This window comes from Apodemus sylvaticus, chromosome 2 (genome assembly GCF_947179515.1).
Source record: "Apodemus sylvaticus chromosome 2, mApoSyl1.1, whole genome shotgun sequence".
NCBI classification, from domain to species: Eukaryota; Metazoa; Chordata; class Mammalia; order Rodentia; family Muridae; genus Apodemus; species Apodemus sylvaticus.
This window is the reverse complement of record NC_067473.1, coordinates 150,211,902-150,239,227: the sequence shown is the minus strand read 5'-3', so window position 1 is coordinate 150,239,227 and position 27,326 is coordinate 150,211,902. Positions and strand designations below refer to the sequence as shown.

The 27,326-nt window shown below is 41.4% G+C and overlaps 1 protein-coding gene across 2 annotated transcripts; it reads left to right on the top strand.

The window, feature by feature from the left end:
* The first annotated feature begins 421 nt into the window (after positions 1–421).
* On the top strand, positions 422–27,326 carry Znf248 (zinc finger protein 248). 2 transcript variants are annotated; one of them, XM_052174684.1, is made up of 6 exons: positions 422–607; positions 1,094–1,361; positions 2,000–2,194; positions 22,396–22,522; positions 22,979–23,068; positions 25,078–27,326. In XM_052174684.1, exons 3-6 carry the CDS (start codon positions 2,180–2,182, stop codon positions 26,565–26,567), a joined length of 1,722 nt encoding a protein of 573 aa, XP_052030644.1. In that variant the 5' UTR covers positions 422–607; positions 1,094–1,361; positions 2,000–2,179; the 3' UTR covers positions 26,568–27,326. The 2 variants fall into 2 exon arrangements, with proteins under 2 accessions (XP_052030644.1, XP_052030645.1); XM_052174685.1 differs by lacking the exon at positions 422–607 and having other exon boundaries at positions 920–1,361; positions 2,154–2,194.

The following is a 27,326-nucleotide window of genomic DNA, read 5'->3' as shown; positions in this document are numbered from 1 at the left end:
GCAATACTGCAGAAGACCTGGTGAAGATTTTAAGAGCCCGAGGACCAGAAAGTCTGATGTGAGATTGTGTCTTGTAGGACAGGAAAGCTATGCCCATGAAATCTCAACAACGTGACCAAGTCCAGAACTATTCCAACACCAGTTGATATTCCAACATAATTTTAAGCACGTCTTTCCTTCTTTTTAAGTATAAAGAATATACTGATTTGATCCCCAGCCTCCAGAGTAGTGACAGAAGGCTGGCGCTAGATGGAATAAAGATATGGAAAACTGTTGTGGTGTACCAGAAAAAAAATGAGAACTAAGTCTGACAAGGTCGTGTTTACACTGTAAACGCTTTTACTTTTTACATAACGCAACCCTGGTTTCTAGACGCTTTCAACAGCGTCATTTTACAATACAGAGTGAGACAGGAGCTGACTCCGTTTTCCAGGCAACAGTCCTTCCAACACTGGACATAGAGACCCCACTCCGAGCACTGCTGGGCGCACCGCCCCTTCCTCTGCGCATGCGCATGCTGCAGTCCTGCTCCTGGTCCATCCCTGGTTTGTGTCCCTCCTGGGAAACAATTCCTGGCCTTCGGCTCCGTGCACTGCTGGAGCGGCGGGTGAGCCCTAGATAGCATTAAGGGAGGAGGGTTCTGCGAGCTCGGGACCATCCAGGTCGCTGCAGGCAGCAACCGGGGACCAGCAGGGGTGCTGTCTGGGGGAAATGCTGGAGAGGACTCCAGCGCTCCGCCTTGCAGGGTCCGGATCATCCCGCACCTCTGCAAAGCTAATCCAGGGCCTTCAGTGCGTGCTGCGCCTGCGCATTTTGCGCACTAGGCGGGGAAGATGCAGGGTTGTAGGGCGGGGACCGTGAGGAGTTGACGCACGCATGGCGCGAGCGTGACGCGGTGACGCATGCGTTCTCTGGCTGCTGGGGCCAGATGCTTGGATGTGGGGGACAAGCAGGCAAGCCAGGTCCCGAGTGAATGAATTACTGGGTTAGAATAACCTACGCGAGACTCGGTTTCCTTTTGTGCAAAGTGTGACTATTACGAATACTTGCTGTAACTTTTTTTATTTTAAAGCTGCTACTACTTCTCGTGCAGGCTACTACTTCTCGTGCAGGCAATAACCTGCGGTGGTCGCAGGGAGCCCACCCTCGCTGGAGGCCTTTGGATTGGTCCCCAGGGCTCAGTGTTTGGAGTGGAAGAGGAAAAGTGGTTAGCTAGCCACCAAGCCTCCTGCCCCGCACACACCCGGGATCCCAATTCTGAATTTGGTACTCGCTCATGTGTTTTGTGTAATGACACAGTATCCTGAAACCATGGAAGGCTGTGTGCTCGCCGAAAGTCTGGGACAAGTTTAAGGAGAGAGGTGAGCTGGAGTTGAGAGAGATGGGTGCAACCATGCTGTACAAGGAATGTCATTTCTTAGAAAACGATTGGGGTGAAAGGCTCACCAGTCACAGGTCCGGAATTGCTATCATCCGCCCCTACCTACACACTTAAGCATCCCTCCTACCTTGTTGGCTGTGGAGGGGCGGTCCCTTAGAATCTGACTCATCTAAAGGTGGCACTTAGGGAGATGCTGAGGGCCATGCTTTTCTGGCCATAAGTTCCCTCAGACAGTGGTGTATGGGCGGGTCCGGAGAATCTTAACATCTTGCAGGTTTTTTAGTGGCACAACCAAGGTCTGCAGATGGTTGTACATTTTGTCTCCTTGAGGTGAAAGTTTCTTATCAAACAATAGTTTTGTGACTCGTAAGCAAGCAACTTGCAATGTAAGCAAGTACATTTTGAAATTTTTACCTTGCCTTAAAACCCTCGTTCGGTTTTCTTGACTTATCTGACATCAAGGGATTAATGGTGTTAGATTTAACAATACCTCCTGATTCCCTCCCCTAACTCCGCACTCCCTCGATTATCTGTCTGGACAAGTCTGTAGTCTTTCTTCCTTCAGATTATCATTTGTTGAATTAAAAAGATTGTTTCATCTTTGTAATTCTCCTTAAGGTGGGTGCTAACGGGAAACAAGTGTTGCATTCATTCAGCGCAGAGTATCTAAGCAGCTTGTGTTAGAGCCACACCTGAAGAAGTCCCGCCCTGCTTGGAGCTGCATGCAGGGCAGGCCAAGTCTCTCCTGACATCATTCTTCCTTCTCCCTCAGCTTTCCCACCTCTACCCAGAGCAGAAATGAAGAAATCCAAGGTGAGTTTTTGGCTTTTTTATTCCCATTTTGTTTATTGTTTTGTTTTTTCATGAACACGGAAATCAGGCAAACATTTACAGCCACAGTAAAAATTTGAATTAGGTCAGTTGACCGAATTAGGTGGAGGCTTTTTAAAGTCACAGGAATATCAGCTGACAAAAATGTCTTTGTTTTCTGGTAGTCACACTGAGGTGGATGTGATCTGTTGTCCATCATCCTTTCTTGTTATAAACAGACACTAGTGCATGCCAGGGGTCGGTCTCACCACCAAGGCTGGAGTAGGCTGCTGTAGCCCTCCCTCCTTGTCTAAGAACAGACTCTAACGGAGGGGCCAGGATCTGCAGCCCTATGTATTCTCAAAGTAGCTCTCCTAAATGTTTAGCCAACTCATTTGTGTCCTGGTAAATTTGCATGTGGGAAGATTGTGTTTATGCATTTCTCATTTACATTCAACCTGAAAAATAAGGCCATATTCCCTCACCATCATTCACCCAAATTAGTTCTGGAAAAGGCCACCAAATCACCTTCGAGGGAATGTTCTTGTCATTGCCTTTCTTGACTGTCAGCAGCATTTGCTAGTTTTGACAGTGGACTGTTTTAAAGTTTTTTTTTTAATAAATAGTTTTTCATACAATGTATTTTTATGATATTCTTTCATCCCTCAGCTCCATCCAGATTCTCTTCACTCAACTTCATGTTCTTTCTCCTCTGCCAAAAAATCAAAAGAAACAACATCAACAAAATCAAAAAATCAAAAATAAGACAAAACATACCTAAACTAAACAAAAAGTATATATACACATGTGCACACACATATGCATGCACATACACAAGCCTGCACACACACATGCACAACCCTGCACACACATGTACACACACACATACACAAACCTGCACACACACACATACACAAGCCTGCACACACACATGTACAGCACACGCAGAGCCTGCACACATACATGTGCATACACATGTACAAGCCTGCACACATGTGTACACACACAAGCCTGCATACACAAATGTGCGCACACGTGCACAAGCCTGCACACACACATGTATACATACACACATGCACAAGCCTACACACACGTGCACACACACACATATGCGCAAACCTAAACACAAATACTCACCTGACTGATTTCTCACCAGTCTGTGTGAAGGCATCTTTTCTTTTTGCCCAAGACATTTCTTTCATCCTTGACCCTCTACTCTTTGTTTACTGATGTGTCTTCTTTTTTTCTTAATGGTTTTGAATCACTAATATACTAACATTTAGAATAGTATGTTCTAATAAAATTTTAAAAATCTGAGCCAGGGAAAAAAGCTAATGCAAAAGATACAAAAGTATGTAACACTTTCTCCTTTGCCATTTCGGTGTCCTGTAGGTGTGGTGACATTAGTCCTCTCCAGACGTTTTTTCACTGAGCATTGAAAATATTCTATCAGTAACTATGCTAGTTTGCAAAATGTAGAACAATTCCAGATATGAATGTATGGTCATTCTACTGTAGTTACTCAGCTTTGTAATAGCTACTTAAAAATAATTATTTATTCAATTAAAATATACATGACTCTTCTTATATATCACTTCCCTTTATATTTACAAATCTGATCTCAGGGCTTCTCAACCTCAGATGCACCTATGAATCTGCAACATCCCCTAAATGTGGGTTCTGAGATAGCAGATGTGGACGGAGCCCTGAAGCTCCCCGTTGTCCTCCTTCCTTTTCTCTACCATTCCTTCTTCTCCTCCTTCTCCCCACCCCCTTCATCTTTTTCTCCTTTCCCTTAGAGATTAAATCCGAGGCCTTGAATACATTCAACAAGTGCTCTGGTACTGAGGTACACCCCAGCTCCTGAGTTCTTAAAGCAGACCCTTGCTGTGTAGCCCAGGCTGGCCATTAACTCATGACCTGCCTCTGCTGTCCTAGTGCTGGGATGTCATGGACCACAAGCCCAGCTGGATTCTGAATTTCTGCAGTCAGATGCTTTACTCCTGAGCTGTGCCCTCTGAATTCTGAATTTCTAATAAGTTCGCAGCAGAATCCTCTCTGCTGTTCTGGGGACCACTTTGGAAAGCAAGCCTCTACACTGCATTTTCCATCATTTCACAGCGCGTGCCAAAATTCTCTGACAATGCACAGATTACTGCTGCTGTGCCTTCTCTCTCTCCCTCCCCCTCCCTCTTCCCTCCCTCCCCCTCTCTCTTTTCCTCTTTTTGTCACAATCCCATGACAGTTGGATATCTAATTGTCTAACATACACGTTTATTAAACTAATGCCTTTCTAGCTGGGTGATGGTAGCACATGCCTTTAATCCCAACACTCAGGAGGCAGAGACAGGCGGATTTCTCTTGAGTTCAAGGCCAGCCTGGCCTACAGAACAAGTTCCAGGACAGTCAGGACTACACAGAGAGACCCTGTCTCAGAAAAACCAATAAAACAAAACTGCTGCTGTTTTTTCACATCTCTCTGTCTCTCTGTCTCTGTCTCTGTCTCTGTCTCTCTCTCTCTCTCTCTCTCTCTCTCTGTGTGTGTGTGTGTGTGTGTATGTGTGTGTGTGTGTGTGTATTGCGAGTGCAACGGATTTCCAGAGTAGTTTTACCAGCTTGCAATCCCACCAGCAATGGAAAAGTGCTCCTCTTTCTCCAAATCCTGACAGCATCTGCTGTCCCCTGAGTTTTTGATCTTAGCCATTCTGACTGGTGTGAGGTGGAATTTCAGAGTTGTTTTGATTTGCATTTCCCTGATGACTAAGGATGTTGAACATTTCTTTAGGTGCTTCTCAGCCATTCAAGATTCCTCAGTTGAGAATTCTTTGTTTAGCTCTGTTCCCCAATTTTAAATAGGGTTATTTGATTCTCTTGAATCTAACTTCTTGAGTTCTTTGTGTATTTTGGATATTAGCCCTCTATCGGATGTAGGATTGGTAAAGATTTTTTCCCAATCTATGGATTGCCTTTTTGTCTTATTGACACTGTCTTTCACCTTATAGAAGCTTTGCAATTTTATAAGGTCCCATTTGTCAATTCTTGATCTTAGAGCATAAGGTATTCGTGTTCTGTTCAGGAAATTTTCCCCTGTGCCAATGTGTTCGAGGTTCTTTCCCAGTTTCTCTTCTATTAGATTCATCATATCTGGTTTTATGTGGAAGTTCTTGATCCACTTGGACTTGAGCTTTGTACAGGGAGATAAGAATAGATCAATTTGCATTCTTTTACATACTGACTGCCAGTTGAACCAGTACCATTTGTTGGTCCTATTTCCATTGGATGGTTTTAGCTTCTTTGTCAAAGATCAATTGACCATAGGTGTGAGGGTTCATTTCTAGGTGTTCAATTCTATTCCATTGATCTACCTACCTGTCACTGTACTAATACCATGCAGTTTTTATCACTGTTGCTCTGTAGTATAGCTTGAGATCAGGGATGGTGATTCCCCCAGAAGTTCTTTTATTGTTGAGAATGGTTTTTGATCCTGGGTTTTTTGTTATTCCAGATAAATTCAAGAACTGCTCTTTCTATCTCTGTGAAGAATTAAGTTGGAATTTTGATGGGGATTGCATTGAATCTGTATATTGCTTTGGGTAAGATGGCCACTTTTACTATGTTAATCCTGCCAATCCATGAGCATGGGAGATCTTTATGTTTTCTGAGGTCTTCTTCCATTTCTTTCCTCATAGACGTGAAGTTCCTGTTATACAGATCTTTCACTTGTTTGATTAGAGTCACACCAAGGTACTTTATATTTTTTGTGACTATTGTGAAGGGTGTCCTTTCCCTAATTTCTTTCTCAGCCCATTTATCTTTTGAAAAGAGGAAGGCTACTGATTTGAGTTAATTTTGTTATCTAGCCACTTTGCTGAAGTTGTTTATCAGTTGTAAGAGTTCTCTGGTTGATTTTTTGGGTCACTTATGTATACTATCATATCATCTGCAAATAGTGGTATCTTGACTTCCTCCTTTCCTATTTGATCCCTTTGATTTCCTTATGTTGCCTAATTACTCTGGTTAGAATTTCAAGTACTATATTGAATAGGAGAGTGGACAGCCTTGTCTTTTCCCTAATTTTAGTGGAATTGTTTCAAGTTTCTCTCTATTTAGTTTGATGTTGGCTATTGGCTTGCTGAGTATTGATTTTATTATATTTAGGTATGGACCTTGAATTCCTATTCTCTCCAATACTTTTAGCATGAAGGGGTGTTGTGTTTTGTTAAAGGGTTTCTCAGTATTTAATGAGATGATTGTGTGGGGTTTTTTTCCCTTTGAGTTTATTTATGTAGTGGATCACATTAATGGACTTCTGTATATTGAATCATCCCTGAATCCCTGGGATGAGGCCTACTTGATCATGGTGAATGATTATTCTTATGTGTTCTTGGATTCAGTTTGCAAGAATTTTATTGAGCATTTTTGCATCAATATTCATGAGGAAAATTGGTCTGAAGTTCTCTTTGTTGGGTCTTTGTGTGGTTTAGGTATAAGTGTAACTGTGACTTCATAGAATGCATTAGGTAGTATTCCTTCTGTTTCTATTTTATGGAATACTTTGAGAAGTATTGGTATTAGGCCTTCTTTGAAGGTCTAATAACATTCTGCACTATAACTATCTGGTCCTGGAGATTTTTTGTCTGGGGGACTTTTAATGACTGCTTCTATTTCCTTAGGAGTTATAGGACTATTTAGATGGTTTATCTGATCCTAATTTAACTTTGGTACTTAGTATCTGTCTAGAAAATCACCCATTTCATCTAGATTTTCCAGTTTTGTTTCATACAGTCTTTTGTAGTAGGATATGATGATTTTTTGAATTTCCACAGTTTCTGTTATATCTGCATTTTCATTTCTGATTTTGTTAATTTCAATACTGTCTCTGTGCCCTCTGGCTGGCCTGGCTATGGGTTTATCTATCTCGTTGATTTTCTCAAAGAACCAGCTCCTAGTCTTGTTGATTCTTTGTATAGTTCTTTTTGTTTCTACTTGGTTGATTTCAGCCCTGAGTTTGATGATTTCCTGCCATCTATTCCTCTTGGGTATATTTGCATTATATCTATTTTTTCTGGCAGCCTAAGCTAAGGGTGCCAGGCATCCTGTGTGATTTCTGCACAATCCCTAGAGGCACATAAATCCCTTACCCTTCCACTCTCTCGAGTCTCAAACCACACCCACTAGGCTCTGTCACATCTTTCTTCAGTCACAGGAGTCTATTAACAGCTTTCAGCATCTCAACCACTTAGTGTTACTTGATCCCTTAGGTCTTTTTCTTCTTGGGACAGAAGCCAAGGCCTTACTCAAGCATGATAGGCAAAAGTGTCATTACACTGTTGCCAGCCCTTTTAAATATCCTCTTTTATTGTTTAACATATTTGCTGCTGTATACTTACTGTATATTCTGTTGAATTTTATAAAGATAATTTCTTTGACATTTTTAGTCCACTCTGAACATGTTCACCCTATAGCTTCCTCTCCATTCTCCCAGCCTTTTCTCCTAATCTCTTTCTATCCCCCAGTCTCTCTTCTGCTTTCAAGGGACATGTGTAAAAGTGGCAGTATCCAGTGGGCTGTGTGCATCGAGCCGAGTACATCTAATTAAAGTTATTATCAAAGGAACAAAAGACATTATCTAAACGTGGTGTTTTCTGAGTCTGCATTATTATGGTGATAAGATGCTGCATCCATTTTCTGCAAACAACATAATCTCAGCATGTTTAAGGATGAAGAACATCTCACTGTGCCTGTGCCATTTTCTTCATGTATTCCTCTGTTGATGGACACTTAGATTGTATGCTGTGACCCGGCTAATTTAGATAGGACCACAGTAAATGGATATGTGGGAGTATGTCTGTGTTCTCTTGACTTAGAGCATGTATTAGTTTTCTCTGTTGCCATAAAGACCATGACCAGAAGCAATCTGGGGAGGAGTGGGTTTGTTTGTTTGCATGTTCTAGTTGTAGTCCATCCCCGAAGGAAGTCAAGGCAGCACAGGAACCTGGGTGCAGGACTAAAGCAGAGACTGTGGAGGGACCCTGTTCACTGTCTTCCTCTCCATGGCTTGTTTTCGTGCTTTCTTTTACATCCAGAACTACCTGCCCAAGGTGGCACCGCACACAGCAGGCCACACCCTCCTACATGAGTCACTAATCAGGCCAGCCCGCTGGGGTCTTTTCTCAGTTGAGATTTCTAAATGACCTTGACTTGTGTCAAGGTGAAAAAAAAACTAACGACACAGCTCTTTCAGTGCAGACTCAGAGTGGCATGGCTGGGTCAGTAGCGGGTCTCTTTTTAGATGTATATTTAAAATTAATTTATTTTCATGTGTTTGTTGATTGGGTTGTTTGGTGGTTTTTTTTTTGTTTGTTTGTTTTTGAGCTCTTTTATTTTCTGTATGTAAATCCTTTTGTCACATGTTATCTCATTCTGCATGCCATCTTCCCTTTGCTCGTTTTCCCTTTGCTGTGGATGAGCTTTCTAATTTTGTGAAGTGCTGTGTTATAGTTCTTGGTATTAAGATCTTTGGTCTATTTTGAGTTGATTTTCATAGAGTAAGATGTAGAAAACACCATACCCTACCTGTGAATGTTCATTTTCCAAGTGGCATTTGTTAGAGGCTGGCTTTTGCTAAGGGTGTGTTTTTGGCATCATTGTCAGAAATCTCACGACTATACATAGCCATATGGTTTTCATTTCCCCTCATTCTTGGTCTGCTGTTCTGCTCCATCATGTCAGTACCATGGGGTCTTTGTTACTATGGCTCTAGAGAGGACTTGAAATCAGGAATTGTAATAGCTCCAGCGTTGTCCCTTTGCTCACAGTTTCTTTGACTGTTGTGGCTCTTTGATTCCATATGAACTTAGATTCTTTTTTCTTTTTCTCCAAAGAATGTCATTTGAATTTTCATGGGCGTTTCACTCACTCTCTAGATTAGTTTTCGTAGTATAGTCACTTTTTGCTATGGTGACTGTGTTATCCAGAGGTATGGGAGGTCTTTGAGTCTTCTGCTGTCTCTTGTGTTTTCAAGGTTCTTTTGTGTAGATCTCTCATTTCCTGGTGGTTGTTTGAATAAATATAGCCCTCAAAACCAACATATTTGAATGCTTATCTAATAGGTAGCACTATTAAGGGGTGTGGCCTTATTAGAAGAAGTATGTCACTGTGGAGTCAGACTTTGAGGTCTCTCTCATAAGCTCAAGCTAGACTTAGTGGGACAGTCTCGTTCTGCTGTATAGATTGGCCTATCATTTTCTTTTCTGTCCTGTCTTTACCTGTTTTGTTATTAGAATAATGTTGGCTTTGTGATTTTTGGAGTTACTTCTTCTCTTTCTGTGTATGGAATGGTTTGAGGAACACTGGTGTTAATTTTCCTTTAATGATCTGCTAGAATTCTGCAGTGAAAATCAGTTTGGGTCTCAGTTTTTCTTTTGGGAAACTATTGTTGCTTCAATCTTACTGCTTACTGTGCAAACATTTAAGTTGGGCATGTTCTATTTGCTTAATATTTATAGGCTGAAAGTCTCTGGAAATGTTCTCATTTTTTTGTACACTATTTTTATTAGAATATAGATTTTCAGATTATGCTGTAATGATCATCTGCGTTTCGTTCCTGACTGTTGCCCCTCTCACCTCTAACCCTGACCGTCCAGGTGAGCCTCTTTGGTTGGTTTGTGTGAGGAGTCTCACCCTTGCTCATCGCAGTTCATTGATTTTGTTTCCTGTCCTACTTCCACTTCCTTTGTTTCTTCCCTTCTGCCCCTTATCCTATCTCCTGATTGCTCCATCTACTGATTGTGAGTTTGCAATGTTCTTGTTTTCCTTAGATGCTGAAGTGCATTAAAACTGAGGACTGTCTTAAATCACTCAACGCACACGCACACTCGTACCCCTGTGCTGTCTTGTCCTTACCCTGCTGGCCTTTCCTTCTACTACCCAGTCCCTGCTTACTTTTATGCCTTTGGTTTTATTTTGTTTTTGTGTTGTGATCTTGCTGGGTTTAGCCAGGGCTGCCGTTCTGGCATGGGTGTGGAATTATCTGGAGTGTGAGTAAGTGGGTACGTCACAGCAGATGATGACGTCCCCTCTCCAAGAAACCCTCAAGTGCCAGCAGCTCCCCTGACCAGGAGCCTGTCCACTGCCTGGGAATGTGCATTTGTGAGTTCAGTCTTGTGCAGGCCCTAGCAGGCAATCATGGCTGCTGTGAAGTTGTGAGTGCCATGCCTATGGTATACCTATAAAACAGCATTTCACCGCGCTCCTGCCCACTGTTCAGCACTCTCATGGTGTTCATTGAGCCTTAGAGCCGCAGTTTCAGCCTGTGGGTCGTGACCCTTTGGGGGTGTTCACATATCAGATAGTCTACATATCAGCTATTTACATTGCTATTCATATCAGCAGCAAAATTTACGGTCATGAAATATCATCGAAATAATTTAATGGATGGAGTTCACCACAGTGTGAGGAACTGTAATAAAGTGTCGCAGCCTTAGGAAGGTTGAAAGCCACTGCCTCAGAGGAAGTGACAGATGTCCTGTTTCAGGCGAAGTATCAACGGTCACTTGTTCTCAGCCCCTTGGCAGCTCTCTGCATTCACTGCTGTTTGCTGCAATGAGCAACTGTGGGAGAAGTTTGACCGCACTAGCCTGTGAGTGCAGCAGAAATGTTAAAAAAAACCCAAATATGTAAGTCATATATTTGGCATGTTCTTTTACCAAAACAAAGGTAGTAGACTTGCTCCTAGTATGTATGACTTTCCTGGCCATGAAGCTTTGCCATGCCAGCTCCACAGTGCTGATCAGCTGCCTGCTGTGGGGTTGGCACCCCTATAACATTGTGCCAGCATTGTACCAGTAGGCAGTGTCAGGAGCCATCTAGGAGAAGCTAGGGCTAGCAGGTGACTCTCCTGGAGGTGGCCCACCTTTTTGCATGGCCTAAGATGGTTGAGCCCTGAGAGGCAAGGTCCCTTGAGACTTCATCTCAGAATGGCTTCTTGCAACTGGTATGCCTTTCCTGTCACTATTACATAGCCCAAGGGTTCCTGGGCATTAGCCCACCATATTGAGAAAATTTCCTGCAGAGCAACATAAAGATGAACTTTTACGAATTAATACCGTTTAGATGAATGAATGATTTTATAGAATTCCTGATTCAATTCAAATAATTTTAGGAAGAAAGTTTTAAGAAATGGTTTTAGATGTTTTGTGAGAAAGACATAAAAAAATTAGGATCAAGAATAGAATGTGCCTGCTCCTCATAGAAGAGTAAGTAAAGGCTGCATGATAAAGAACACAATGAGTTTTCACAATTACACTAAGAAGAGAAATAGGTTTGGGACAGATTTGTGTTCAAGGAAAAGCATTCGTTCTAGGTCAGACCCAAGGATGGAGCTGCATGTGTGCACTATGTTACAGCCAGGCCATGGGAAACTCTGCTTTGCACTTATAATGAGCCTATAGAATGAAAAATTGCTTTGAATTTAATATCAGCATCCTCCTGTAACTCCCCTTTGTGTAACATTTTATCTATGAGGTAATTTTCTAAGAACTTCTGTCTATAAAAAAGGCCAGAGAATAGAAGTAAGGTTGCAGCTTGGCTGGCTCTGCCCTATCCATACATCCACATGTATGTGCATGGTATTTGAACCTTAGCCCCATCCACCAAGTGTGTGTGTGTGTGTGTGTGTGTGTGTGTGTATGAGAGAGAGAGAGAGTGTGTGTGTATGTGTGTGTGTGTGAGAGAGAGAGTGTGTGTGTGTGTGTGTGTGTGTGTGTGTGTGAGAGAGAGAGAGAGAGAGAGAGAGAGAGCAAGCACATATTTGCCTACACAAAGGACTTTATTTTTTTTGTAACGATTTATCTATGAGGTAATTCTTACATAGAGAACTAAGTAATACAAAAGGGTGTGTAGCCGCTTTCAGCTTCATCCCATGCATGTTTTATCTGTGTGAGTGACTTCTTTCCTCCCTGGTTCACATAGAGGTAATGAGCTCTGAGCCTTCTGCCTGGCCAGCTAGAGGCTCCTGGATGGCTTGCAGAGAAAGGAGCTCACAATAAATCTTTTACCTAATTCCGTGTTGCTAAAAAGCATGTGTTAATTGCCACAGAATAAGCAATTAAAAGTGTTAAGTTTCCAGACACCCTCAGCTTCTAGCCCCCAGTGCAGTTAGAGTTACAAGGGATCATCACTCTTTTGGCTTTCACTCAACTGTGTTCCACCTCGGCTCATTCCCCTAAAGTCGGCAGGCCCCTGGCAAGGCAGATCTTACCTAGCTCATTAGCACTGTAGTATCCAGTGTCCAAAGATGGGAAAGATGATTGCTGGCCTTTCTCCCCTAGCTCCCTGCACAGCAAGTTCTAGCGCTCTGAGTACTAGCCAGAGGGAGGGAGTTTGTCATTGCAGTGTGGATTCTGTATTCTGAAAGCAAGGTGTATGATGTACTCAGCAATCAGGACTTACCGTCCAGTTCTGTGGGACAGGCAATGGCAATGGCTTGATCTGTATAGCTTGGGATAACGTCTGGGCAACAACGCCTAGGAAGTTGCATCTAACACTTGGCCTTGGGATTTCAATGTTAAAGCCCATGGCTTTGGGCACTGCCCTCCCATGCATGGTTCAGACACTTTTAAAAATTATATTGTTTAGATTGGTTTATAATGGGGCTGGCAGGTGACTTGTGGGTAACAGGGATTGCTGCTCACAGTGCCAGTCTGACACCTGGGTTTGATCTCTAGGACCCATGTAAAGGTGGGAAGAGAATGAAATTCCACAGAATTGTCCTCCAAGCTCCACTTGGGAGGCATAGGACATGTGTCACCCCATACTAATAATGCATAAAAATAGAAGACAAAGCTATAAATTCACTTATAAAGTAGTGTTGTCAGTGTGGCTTTCCCATACAGCTTTAGTTTTGGTCAGTGTTCCTCCATCCTTCTTTCCAGTGCCCTGCTTCTGTTTAAACCTCCCATCCCCAGTAGTTCTTTCTTCTATTTTGTGTGCATTCTACCATCCCTGCCCTTTGGATGCCCTCCCCTTCTACCAAGGCCCCTTCTTTTCTTCCAAGACTATAAACATATCAAGTTAAGGATACACACACGAATCTGAAGTTGTGGTCCACACAACAGAGAGCATTTGGGTTTTGACACTGTGGACCTGGATTACCTCACATAGTATAATATTTTTTCAGTTTCACCAGTTTTTCTACAAATGCCATATTTTTATTTTTATTTATAGATGAATAAAACTCCATTGTGTGTATTGCCACATTTTCATTGTCTGTTCATCAGCTTGTGGTCTTTTACATGGGCTCCACCTGTTCCCTATTGGGAACACACATTGTTCAGGAATAACTCCTTTTTTAAAAAAGGATTGATTTATTTATTTTATGTATATGAGTACATTGTTGCTATCTTCAGGCACACCAGAATAGGGCATCATCCCATTACAGATGGTTGTGTGCCACCATGCGGCTGCTGGGAATTGAACTCAGGACCTCTGGAAGAACAGCCAGTGCTCTTAACTGCGTAGCCATCTCACCAGCCCCAGGAATAACTCTTAATGGTCTTAATAGAACAACAGTGAGCCAGAATGTGTAACTAGTTCTACAATAGGATTTGGGATCCTTTAGTGTATGTTCACAAGTACTATAGCTGGGTCAATGGAGTTCTACTTTTAGGCTCTCCCCCACCCCCAAATCACCAGACATATTCAAAGTGGCTGGCTTAGTTTACACTCTGCTCATAGTGTATAAGGGTTCCCTTTTCCCTAAACCCTTGCCAGCATTTATCTTTGTATTCCTGATGATCACCATTCTGACTGGGGTACAGTGGGAGTTTCATTTCCCTGTGGTTAAGGACTTAGCCATTCATACTCTTTTGTGAGCTCTGTTCAGTTCTATGCCAATCTCTTAATTGGGTGATTTCTTTTCTCAATGTTTAGTTTTTCAGTTCCTTGAATATTCCATGTGCTAATTCTCTTTCAGATGTATAAGAAAAGATTTTTCTCCTAGCTGATGCAGGGAGTGGACCAGTCCTGAACCAGGGTTAGGACTTTTGGTGCTCAGGGCGGTCTAGCAGTTCAGGAGAAGGTGTGGACCCAGGCTAGTGATCAGATTTGACTCCAGGGCCCACTCACAAGTGGTCAGGACGTCCTACATCTCCCAGCAGCTCCAGCTGAAGCTGTGGATGCAGAGTGTGTCGGTCCTGCACTGACTTGGTGCTTGTCCAGTTCCATGTCTTTCAGTGGCTTCAGGGGAAAGTTTGGAACTAGGGTGGATTTAACTTTGCCCACAGGCATGTTCAAAATTCCACATTTCTCCGAGCGGCTTCAAGTGAAGCTTTAGACCAGGATAGACCAGGGTTGACTCCAAGTAAGAACCACAGACATGGAGAGTTCCCCAAGTCCCTGCCAAAGCCACAGATCCATGCAGGAGGCCCTAGCTGACACAGGCTAATATGCAACCCTTGGAGGAAGATTTGAGCTAGAACTTCCAGCCCTAAAGATCAGTCCTTCTAAGAGAATGACTTCTCAATTTGGCTAGGACTTATCTCTACTGAACACTGGAAACACCACCCCTGAAAGAAAGTAATTGACTTACATTTTAAAAAAAAAAATTGAAAGAAAAATTCAACTAACCAACAAACCAGATGTACAGATGCCAGCACAGAAACCAAAAATTATAAAGGCAGACACAGTCTTAATTAGGGTTTCTGTAGCTGTGATTGAAACACCATGACCAAAAGCAACTTGAGCAGGAAAGGATTTCTTTCTTTCTTTCTTTCTTTCTTTCTTTCTTTCTTTCTTTCTTTCTTTCTTTCTTTCTTTCTTTCTTCTTTCTTTCTTTCTTTCTCTTCCTTCCTTCCTTCCTTCCTTCCTTCCTCTCTCCTCTCCTCTCCTCTCCTCTCCTCTCCTCTCCTCTCCTCTCCTCTCCTCTTCTCTCTCTCTCTCTCTCTCTCTCTCTCTCTCTCTCTCTCTCTCTCTCTCTCTCTCTCTCTCTTTTGAGACAGGGTTTCTCTGTGTAGCCCTGGCTGTCCTGGAACTCACTCTGTAGACCAGGCTGGCCTTGAACATAGAAATCTGCCTGCCTCTGCCTCCCAAGTGCTGGGATTACAGGCATGCGCCACCATGCCCGGCTTAAGGATTTATTTATTTTTTTTACACTTCTACACCACACTCCTTTATCATCAAAGGAAACCAGGGCAGGAACTCAAGGTGGGAACCTGGAGGTGGGAATTGAGGCAGAGGCCTTGGAGAGATGTTGCTTACTGGCTGGGTCCTTATGGCTTGCTCAGCCTGCTTTCTTATAGCACCCAGGACCACCAGCCCAGGGGTGACACCACCCACACTGTGAAGCACCAGCTTGCCTATGCCTGATCTTATGGGGGAATTTTCTCAGCAAGATTCTTCCTCTCAAGTAGCTCCAACTTGTGTCAAGTTAACATAAAAAATATCAAGCACAGGCAAAGCATTGGGATACAATAAAAATGTCTTTTCAAACAGTTCAAAATAATGAGAAGTCTGTTCAAACAATGATTAAGTTTAAACAAGTCAAAGAGGACATGGTTACATGTCAGGAATACAAAGCTACGCCTAGATGGCTGATAAGGAAGTCAGTCTGAGTTATAAAAATAGAATTGCTGAAGAAAACCCAATCTAAAATGATACTGGAAATGACAAACTCAATAAACCAATTAAAAGCCCAAGCAGAAAGCCTCAGCAGCAGAGTGAGTCCTACAGCACACAGAATCAAGGCTAGACAACAGGTGAAGAATGTGGATCATTCAGCCATGGAGTGGCACATTTAAAAATAAATGTGAACTGAAAGAGGGAGCATACTGGGACACCATGAAAGACCTAATATTTAGATTATGGGCATAAATGATAATACCACAGATAGGACATAAAATATTTTCAATAAAATTATAGAAAAATATGCCATCTAGACACAGGAGACAGAACTCCAAATAGACAGAACTAGAAAAGAAACTCCCTGTAACATATTAAAACCACAGAATAATGACAGGATATTAAAAGCTACAAGAAAAGCCCATCAATATAACACTTGATTACAGAAGAAAGAGTTAATGTGAGAAGGGCCAGGAAAGGTGTGTTCAGAGTTCTGAAAGGCCAGCAACAGTCAACCAGAAAAACTATTAAAATTGAAGAAAAAATAACTCCCCACATTAACAGATTAAAATGTTATGTGTCTGCTACGCCAACTCTACAGAGGATACTAGAAGAATACTTGAGTCTGAAGGCAAGGGTAAATACACTCAAGAGTTCAGCTGGAACAGTTTCAGAACAGGTAATCAAAAAAGAAGAAAAGAAGTATAAAAAAAACTCCAACAAAATGGCAGACACGAATACACATTGTTCGGTAATAACTCTTAAAGGTCTCAATACTCCAAACAAAAAACACAGACTTGCAGTTTAGTTTAGAAAACAACACTGATACTTTTGTTACCTCCAAGAAACATACCTCACCATCAACAATCGATTTTACCTTAGAGTTAAAGGATGGTAATGGTGTTCCTGTCAAACAGAACCAGGAAATAGGCAGCACAGGTGTTCTATTGTCTAACAAAATAGACTTCAAGTCTAGTTAGAAGAGTTAATGAGGCTTCATACCCATCAGAGCAACAATTCACTAATAAGACTCTGTAATTCTAAACTCATCTACACCAACACAAGTGGTCCCAATTTTATAAAAGAAATATTATTAGATCTAACGCTACAGATTAGTCCTAATACAGAAATAGTGGGTTACTTCAAAAGTGCTCTCACCAGTAGATGGATGAGCTAGACAAAAACTAAACAAACTTGGAGTTAAATAATGTATTAAATACATCTATTAGGGATCTATTAAACAATTCCACCAAGACACTAAATACACGTTCTCAGCCAAACATATAGTTCTTTCCAATGTCAACCATATATTAAAACATAAAACAGGATTTAACAGATACAGGAAAATTGAAAAAAATCTGTATTGTGTGTGAGGGCTAGATATCAACAGCGGTAGAAGCTGCTGTCCAGTTTTATGTCCACTTGAAACAATCTGGAGTCATCTGAAAGGAGGGGCCTTCAGTTGGGAAAATGCTTCCACAAGCTATGGCTGTATGCAATTTCCTTAATTAATAATTGATGGTGTGGGCTCAGCCTATTAGATTGTGCTATCTCAGGTGGTCCCAGGTTCTATAATGAGCACATTATGGAGAGGAAAGCCAGTAAGAAGCACTCTTCCATGGCCTCTGTATCAGCTTCTGCCTCTAGGTTTCAGCCCTGCTAGAGTTTCTGCCTTTACTTCCCTCAGTGGTGGACTGTAGTTTGGAAGTGTAAGCCAACTTGCTTTTGATCATGATGCTTTATCACAGCAATAGTAACTAATTAGGACAGGAAGTAAGGAAAATATACAGACTCGCAGAGACTGAACACACTATTTTATGATAATATAGTCAAGGAAGACATTAAGAAAAAAGAAAATCTCAGAATTGAATGAAAATGAAAACAACATAGGAAAGTCTGTGGAGCACAGTGGGGGTAATCCTAAGAAGAAAGTTTATAGCTCCTCAGACCCATATCAAAATGTTTGAGAGATCTAAACAACTTGATGATACACATACAAACCTTGGAAAAATACGAATAAACAGGATCACAAAACAGTAGAAGGGAAGACGTAATAAAAACAGGGCTGGAATTAATAAAATAGAAACAAAGGTACAAACAGAGATGTTGATTCTTTGAAAAAATTAATGATTGACAAGCTATTAATAAGAAAGTAAACTACTTCCCAAAAGAGAAGATCCATTAGTAAAAAATTACAGATGAAGAAGAAGACATTAAAACAGACACTGAGAAAATGGAGAGATTCATTAAGGGTATTCTTTTTGTTTGTTTGTTTGTTTGTTTTGTTTGTTTGTTTGTTTGTTTTGTTTTTTGTTTTTTTGAGACAGGGTTTCTCTGTATAGCCCTGGCTGTCCTGGAACTCACTCTGTAGACCAGTCTGGCCTCAAACTCAGAAATCCGCCTGCCTCTGTCTCCCAAGTGCTGGGATTAAAGGCATGCGCCACCACTGCCTGGCCATTAAGGGCATTCTTTAAAATTTTGTACTCTAGCAACTTAAAAGTCTAAAAACAGTGGATGAATTCCTAAATGTTCCAGAGTTATATATGGATGAGATAAATAGTTATAGATTAATAACAGTTGATGGGGTGGAGGTAGTAATTTAAAAATCTCCCAACTGGAAGCATGTCCAGATAAATTCAGAGTGGGACTCTGACAGGTTTTCAAAGAAGAATTAACACTAGCATGTGTCAAATTATTTCATAAAATTAAAAAATAAAAAGGATGGAACCCTTCTAATTAATTTTTTTGAGACAAGTTTTCATTGTCATCCTTGCTGGCCTGAAATTCACTCTGTCAACCACGCTGACTGCAAACCCACAGAGAGCCCATCTGCCCTGCCTTCAAGTTCTGGGATTAAAAGTGAGCACTCTCATGCTTTCCCCAAATTCTTTCTGTGATTCAGTATTGCCTTGATACCAAAACCAGGCAAAGACCCAACAAAGAGAATTATAGAGCCAATCTGATGAACATAGACACAAAACATTCTTTTTCGATAAAGAACTTGCAAAGCAAATTCAAGAACATATCAAAAAGATCTTCTACCCTGATCAAGTCAACTTCATCTCAATGACAGAGGGATGATTCATCATTCATAAACCAATAAATATTATCTACCACACTAATAGTTTCAAGTACAGAAACCACGTGCTCATCTCATTATGCAGAAAAGACCTTTGACAAAATCCAACATTATTCTTTCATGATAAAAAGTCCTGGATAATAAAATCTATGACTACAAGGAACATATTCTAAAGACAATGTACAGGAAGCCGACAGGTGTCATCATGCTAAATGGAGAAAAGCTAGTAGCCTTTCTGCTTATGTCAGAGTCAAGGTAAAGACGCCCACTTTATCCACTCCTGTTCATAGTGCTTAAAGTATTTCCTCAAGCAGTAAGAAAACAGGAGACAAAAGGAAAGAACAAAGTCATAATTACCAATATTTGCAGATGATACAATTCTGTACATAAAAGACCTAAAGATTCCACTAGAAATGCCTTAAAGATAATAAAATCAGCAAAGTAGCAGGACACAAACACGCAAAAAAAAAAAAAAAAAAAAAACCAATTGCCTTTTTATGTGCACCTGATGATTCCATGAAGGAAGAAAGCAGGGAGGTGATCCCATTCACAGTCACTTCAGAAAACTTAGGGAAATGCAAATCAAAACAACCCTGAGATTTCACCTCACACCAGTCAGAATGGCTAAGGTCAAAAACTCAGGAGACAGCAGGTGTTGGCGAGGATGTGGAGAAAGAGGAACACTCCTCCATTGCTGGTGGGATTGCAAGATGGTGCAACCACTTTGGAAATCAGTCTGGCGGTTCCTCAGAAATCTGGGCATGACATTTCCGGAGGACCCTGCTATACCACTCCTGGGCATATACCCAGAGGATTCCCCGGCATGCAATAAGGACACATGCTCCACTATGTTCATAGCAGCCCTATTTGTAGTAGCCAGAAGCTGGAAAGAACCCAGGTATCCCTCAATGGAGGAATGGATACAAAAAAAAAATGGTATATTTACACAATGGAGTACTATTTAGCCATTAGAAATAATGAATTCATGAAATTCTTAGACAAATGGATGGAGCTGGAGAACATCATACTAAGTGAGGTAACCCAGTCTCAAAATATCAATCATGGTATGCACTCACTGATAAGTGGATATTAGCCTAGAAACTTTGAATACCCAAGACATAATCCACATATTAAATGATGTCCAAGAAGAATGGAGAAGTGGCCCCTGGTTCTGGAAAGACTCAGTGCAGCAGTATAGGGGAATACCAGAACAGGGAAGTGAGGAGTAGATGGGGGAACAAGGGGAGGGAAGAGGGCTTATGGGACTTTCGGGGATTGGGGAGCCAGAAAAGGGGAAATCTTTTGAAATATAAATAAAGAATATACTGAATTAATAAAATAAAATAAAAGGATATATCTAAGGAATTGAAAGACCTGTACAATGAAAACTTAAAAAACGAAATTAATGAAGATGCAGGGAGGCAGAAAAAACCCTCCCATCTTCATGTACTGATAGGATTGATATTGTGAAACTGGCCATCCTATCAAAGCAGTCTACAGGTTGAATGCAGTCCCTTAAGCATTTCAATGAGCTGGGCATGGTGACACATGCCTTTAATCCCAGCACTGGGCAGAGGTAGGTAGATCTGTATGAGTTGAGGCCAGCCTAGTCTACAAAGTGAGTTTCAGGACATTGAGAGCTGTTCCAAAGAGAAACCCTTGAAAAAAAAAAACTAGCTAACTAACTAAATAAGTTGATGCAAGTCAGAGAAATTGAAAAAAATCATTTCAAAATTCATATGGGAGAACAGAAGACCCAGGGAAACCCATATACCCCAAAAGAATAAAACATACAGCCAGAAGAATCACTGTCCTTAGTTTTATTATGGAGTTGTAGTAATAAAAGCCATATAATAACACATTAAAAATAGACACATCAGTCAATGGAATAGAATTGATGACTCAGAGAAGAACTAGCTAACTTTAAAGCCATGTGGATTTTGAAAAAGAGCCTAAAATTCCCATTGGAGATGACAATATCTTCCACAAATGGAAGTGGTCTATCTGAATCGCTACATGTTAAAGAATGAAACACCATCCTTCTTTCCTATTCCTAATAAAACTCCAAAATAAAAAAGTGGATGAAGGACCTCAACGTAAGAATTGATGTCCAGAACCTATTACAGGAAATGGGCAATACTTTTCAACTAGCTGGTGCTTGTGAGGCCATTCTGAACAAATACTCTGATAGCTTAGTCCAGCACCCATTGACAAATGGGACCTCATGAAACTAAAATGCTTCTGTACGGCAAAGACATCATCATCCAAGTGGCTGCTTCTGGGGTCTGTCTCTGGTCCTCCCGTGGGGACTGTTTGCTGTCCACTCATTATTCAGAGGTACATACACTGTGAAAATAGAGTTGCCTGTCTTTGTTGAGAGCATCATCTCTTAAGTACCAGCTTTAGAGAATGTAGGCATACAAATAATAGTGGTTTGTGTAATCATTTGTGTGAGTGGGAAAAGAGACCTAGAAGAAGTAGGAAACCATTAGAGGAGAATAGCTTTTGGTCTACTATCTTAACCTTTTCCTATAACCACGCATCAGACCCCTCTATTAATATCTCCCATCCTTTTGTTATTTTTTTCCTGAATTTCTTGTTTCATTGAACTACAATTTATTTTGGCTATTATTAGCTACAATTTATTTTGAAGTTCATACCTAATCATTTCAATAACCAGATCATGCATGGCTCTGCTTATATTGCTTATTTTATTTCTTGTTCCTTATTGGGTCACATACCATGAAACTATTTTCTCTGTTTAATAAAACCACTGTGCTTTCTTTTTTTTAATTTATTGATATATTTATTTACATTTCAAATGATTTCCCCTTTTCTGGACCCCCACTCCCCGAAAGTCCCATCAGTCCGCTTCCTTCCCCCTGTTTTCCCACCCAACCCTTCCCACTTCCCTGTTCTGATTTTGTTCAATACTGCTTCACTGAGTCTTTCCAGAACAAGGGGCCACTCCTCCGTTCTTCTTGTACCTCATTTGATGTGAACCACTGTGCTTTCAAAAAACATTTTACAAGACTCCAGAATATTCTCCTTAAGCAGGGAGGGCTCATCCTGCTCTGCAGATGTTAGACCACAGGGCGGGAACTTCAGTCAGACACGGGCTTTTCTAGTGGGAGCCTGTCTCTTGTTTATCAGCATCATCATTTATTTAACCATTTCAAGTATACTTCCTAAGAAAAAGTAAAAGTCTATTGCCAGGCTTGAACTGTCCACTTACTAATAAACACATGTATAACTGTCCTGACTAGGCCATAGCACTTTTGAGAATAGGCTGCATTTTGCCAGCCTCAGCAGTATTCATAGCAACTGAAACACTCCCAGACCTTCAGCAGAACCTCAATTTCTACAAGATATTTTATTCTACACAGTGTAGCAAAAGGAGGGTTCTTTCATTATTTTTCAATAATTTTAAAGAAACTCATTCTGCTAAGTCTTTTCTATATTGCTCAGTCTTAACGACTTTATACAGAAAAAGAATATTTTGTTACAGGAACAAGTGTCTTTCAAGGATGTATGTGTGGATTTCAGCAAGGAAGAGTGGTATTTACTGGACCCCGCCCAGAAGGTGCTTTATAGAGATGTGATCCTGGAGAATTATAGCAACTTTGTCTCAGTAGGTAAGGGGTTTGTTTTTAGTCAGCTGACAGTCACATGTTTCCAAAGCTGGGAGGGAATGCTTATAATTTCCGATTTGAGGCTTAAGAGTCAAGGGCCTGAGAGGACTGATCGCTTTCTGATCTGACAATGTTGTATTCTCACCTCTGCAAAATGTTGAGGACCAACTGACCTAACAACCAACTCCCTCCCTCCCTCCCTCCCTCCCTCCCTTCCTCCCTCCCTCCCTCCCTCCCTCCCTCCCTCCCTCCCTCCCTTCCTCCCTCCCTCCCTCCCTCCTTCCTTCCTTCCTTCCTTCCTTCCTCCCTCCCTCCCTTCCTCCCTCCTTCCTTCCCTTCCTTCCTTCCTTCCTTCCTTTTGGGGGGTGGGGAATGTATCTTTTTTCTTTTTGCTATCTTTCTATTCATTTTTTTTTTCAGTTCACAGAGCACCTGTCCTGTGTTATTTTGTCTTAACAGGGCATTGTGTCACTAAGCCAGATGTAATCTTCAAGATAGAGCAAGGAGAAGATCCCTGGATACCAGAAAATGGATTCCAATGCTACCCAGGTACAGTAGTTAATTTACTGGCAAGGGAAAGTAACCTGTGTCACTGGGTAAGCTAGGTTACCGCCTTAGTGTTCAATTACAGTGAAGAGACACCATGACCACAGCCACTTGATTAGGTCTGGCTTACAGATCAGGGGTTTAGTCCATTATTATGGTTTAGTCCATTATTATAGTGACATACAGGCAGACATGGTACTGGAGAGGTAGCTGAGAGTTCTACACCTGGGTCAGCAGGCAGCAGGAAGAGAGGAGCTACTGGGGCTGGCTTGAGCTCCTCAAACCTTAGAGCCCACCTCTGGTGACACACTGACTCCAGCCAGGCCACACCTCTTCACCCCTCTCAAGTAGTACCGCTCCTTGGCATAAGCCTTTAGAGGCCATTCCTATTCAAACCACAACGCTTACCTTTGGACTATTGTTCAGACACTCCTGTTTTACATCAGACCGTTGGAAAGACTGGAGAGCAGCATCCCACAGCTTGTCTCAGGAGCTCCTCCATCTGTCTCTCGGCCAGAGACACCTTTGCTTTTGTTTTGACACTTTGGAGTGATTTATTTTTACCTATAAATCCAAAGTCAGTTGGCCTCATTGTAGATACTTTTTCTTGGCTAGTTTTCCTTATCTTTAAGAATTATGCACCTTCTCTCTGTCTTTGAGCACCTGTCATCAGCTAGCATATCCCCATGTACTTCTGGTATTCCACTTACCAGATGTATAATGGTGAACATTTACTCTGATACGCTTTAATTGTTGGTCTCTGGAATACTGGAGTGCTAGAGAATTTTTAATTAAGCATATGATTATTAACATTCTTGCATTGAGCACCAATAGTTAAGAATAGCCAAGATTTTGATGGTAAAGTATATTGGAAGGCTCAGTAACAGATACAGAATATGATGTTTAGGGGTCCCACACTTGAAAGATACAATTACATGTTAAAGCAGAAAATCTATGTGTAAAGGAAAAGCCTAGAAATAAAGACAGACTTAATACCCAGTATAGAAAAATATGTATGTACACTGAGGGCTTAGGAGTAGCCAGGACAGGAACGGTGCCCATGAAGCAGAAAAGATGAGCTGGGGACAAACCCTGCTTGGACGCTGCCACATGTGCGCCCTCCACAGAATACGTTTCTCAGATATTCTGTGTATTCAAAATTATTCAGCTGCTCCCCTGTAATTTTTTCTGTTCCTTGGATAACAGCTCTGCTAACCTCCATTTACTAGTTTGGAGTCTATTTCACCTTTTCTAGTATGCTTTCACACAGCATTTCAGGAAACTCCTATAGATAAAGGCAAAAAAAAAAAAAAAAAAAAAAAAAAAAAAAGAACCCCAGGAGCTGGAGAGATGGCTCAGCAGTTAAGAGCACTGGCTGCACCCCTAGAGGCCCCAGGTTTAATTCCCAGCACCTACAAGGCAGCTCACAATGTGTCTGTAACTCCAGTTCCAGGGAATGTGACACCCTCACACATGTGGACAGAACACCGATACATATAAAATAAATACAAATAAATACATCTTTAAAAAGAAAAGAAACAGCAGAAGTCCTCTAGATCCCAGGCTCCCAGACTGTCCTTTCCAACCTAAAGAAGAGGGTGTTTGCAGAACTCTAAGTAGCACCTCATGTGCAGTGTAGAAGCCAGGCGTCTGACGGGGACCTCTTCAGTGCTCCGTGTGAGGCGTCAGGTGCTTCCACTGTGTCTTGTTCCAGCCAGTTACCAGTGCAGTCCACCCTCTGGAACCCCTTGCCTGCTGATCTTCGCTTCCACTTTGCTGGTTTTCATAGTTTGTTGGGCTCAACTATAAAGAATTCCCATAAAAGTTCACAATCGTAGACATATGTTAAGGCATTTTAGCTTCCCAGGTCCTTCCTCTGTTTTGTGGAGGGCTCTTTTCTCTGTATGCCTGCTGTGTGTTTACTCATCCTTAATAAAACCCTTTCTTAAAAAAAAATAGAAGAACAAGTATTACAATTCATACGGCGTGGTAATTCTTTTTCTCATTTATAGAAAGGAAATGGAGAGTGGACGGCATATTAGAGAGCAGCTGGGGAAGTCAAGATGGGCATTTTCGGCCACTCACGCTCACCAATACGATTACAAATCTAGAGAGCGGGGGTAGCTCAAGAAAAGCTTCCAGTCCAGACATTGACTCTGTTTCTTCAAGAAGTTTTTTGCCCAAAGTATGTGACTCATGTGAAATGAATTTAAAGAATATTTCAGCTGTAATTATTAGCAAAAAGAACTATGCCAGAAAGAAACTTACTGAGTTTAATATATATAAGAAACCCTTCCCTGACAGTAGACATGAGAACATTCCTGTGGGTACAAAGTCATGTGACTTTGATGGGAAAAGGGGTGGCCTCGGCCTCTGCCAGGATCTCACTCGGCCAGATTCTGATCGGCCTTTTGAGTATCATGGAGCAGAACAAGGCTTCTGTGAGGATGTGGCCCTTTGTACACATCAGAACTCTCAGCTAGGGGAGACTCTCTGTAAGCACATGGAATGTGGAAGAACTTTCATTGACAGTTTGAAGCTCAGTGTATCTCAGAAAACTGGTTTGCATATGGAGCCTCATGAATGCAGTATTTGTAGAAAGCCCTTCTGTGTGGATTTGCAGTTTGGACATCAGAGAGCTCTCTCAGGAAACAGTCCTTATGAGCATAATGAATGTGAGAAGCTCTTCTGTGCCAGTTCAGCTTTCATTGTTCATCAGGAAGCTTACACAAGAAGGACCGCCCCAGGGTGTAGAGTGAGTAACAGAACTTGGGGAAAGCCAGCTCTCTTTAAACATCAGAAAATACAGATGGGAGGAAAACACTATGACTATAGGAAAGTTTTCAGCCAAAAATCACATCGCACCCAGTCTCGAAGACCTCATATAGGAGAAAAAACATTTGAATGTGGTGAATGTGGTAAAATGTTTTGGGAGAAATCTAACCTTACCCAGCATCAGAGAACACACACAGGAGAGAAACCATATGAATGTACGGAGTGTGGGAAAGCCTTCTGCCAGAAGCCGCACCTTACCAACCATCAGCGGACACACACGGGAGAGAAACCCTATGAGTGCAAGCAATGTGGGAAAACGTTCTGTGTCAAGTCAAACCTTACTGAACATCAAAGAACACACACTGGGGAAAAACCTTACGAATGTAACGCGTGTAGGAAATCCTTCTGCCACAGGTCAGCCCTAACTGTCCATCAGAGAACACATACAGGAGAGAAGCCATTTATATGCAATGAATGTGGGAAGTCATTTTGTGTGAAGTCAAACCTGATTGTACATCAGAGAACTCACACGGGGGAGAAACCCTATAAGTGCAACGAGTGTGAGAAAACCTTCTGTGAGAAATCAGCACTCACTAAACACCAGAGAACTCACACGGGGGAGAAACCCTATGAGTGTAACGTGTGTGGGAAGAACTTCAGTCAGAGGTCGGTACTCACCAAGCATCTGAGAATCCATACCAGGGTGAAAGCTCTTTTAGCGTCCTGAATGTTTAGCTTTTGCATGCCTGTCAAGTCAGTTGTACAGTTTTAAAAATGAGCTTAGAGCCTGCCAAAGAATACCATGGAGTACGAGAAAATACCATTTTGTTGGAATGCATGAAAGTTTTCAAGAAAATAAAACTGTCATTGGAAAGATTATATTGAAGGGAAATTATTCATATAAATAATATAGTAAAAAATACCTTAGAAATTAAATTGTGTAATGTCTTCCAAATGTGTTTCAAATTTGTATTTTAAATATGATGACTAATATTAATCTTACTTGTATTCATAGGAAAGTATGAATCTTAAAAATGAGCATCTACAGCATTAATCATACATGTAACGACCATGTGGTGTTTACAGACCCTGTGTGGGTATGTTAATGTAATAGAAGTCTAGAAAACCCTCAGTTTGCGTATTGGAACCCAGAAAGGATGTGAGAAAGAATTTGAACCCTTAGTTTAATAACTGTTATGCTATACTTTCCACACTAAATGCCACCAGCATCTTTATAGGTTGATAGGATTATGTATGTTTCTGAACATATTTGTGAATGTAATCTAGATGTATGTATATGTAGATATACTCATATGCATGTACCTGTATACAAATGTTGTTGTCATAAAGGCAGCTCATACCACTTAAAAGTGCTAATGATTGTTAAAATGTCAGGAACTTTGTGGATCAGTTGTTTAATACTACATGAAATTGCAGTTAAATTATACTGAGAGCAAGGGAAATAAAGAGCACTCACCATTCCTAA

What these genes read in the sequence shown, in the direction of transcription:
- Znf248 (XM_052174684.1), top strand. An exon ending in TAGCAACTTTGTCTCAGTAG is followed by an intron (nt 22,523 to 22,978) that starts GTAAGGGGTTTG and finishes TTGTCTTAACAG; the next exon opens with GGCATTGTGTCACTAAGCCA. An exon ending in TGGATTCCAATGCTACCCAG is followed by an intron (nt 23,069 to 25,077) that starts GTACAGTAGTTA and finishes TCTCATTTATAG; the next exon opens with AAAGGAAATGGAGAGTGGAC.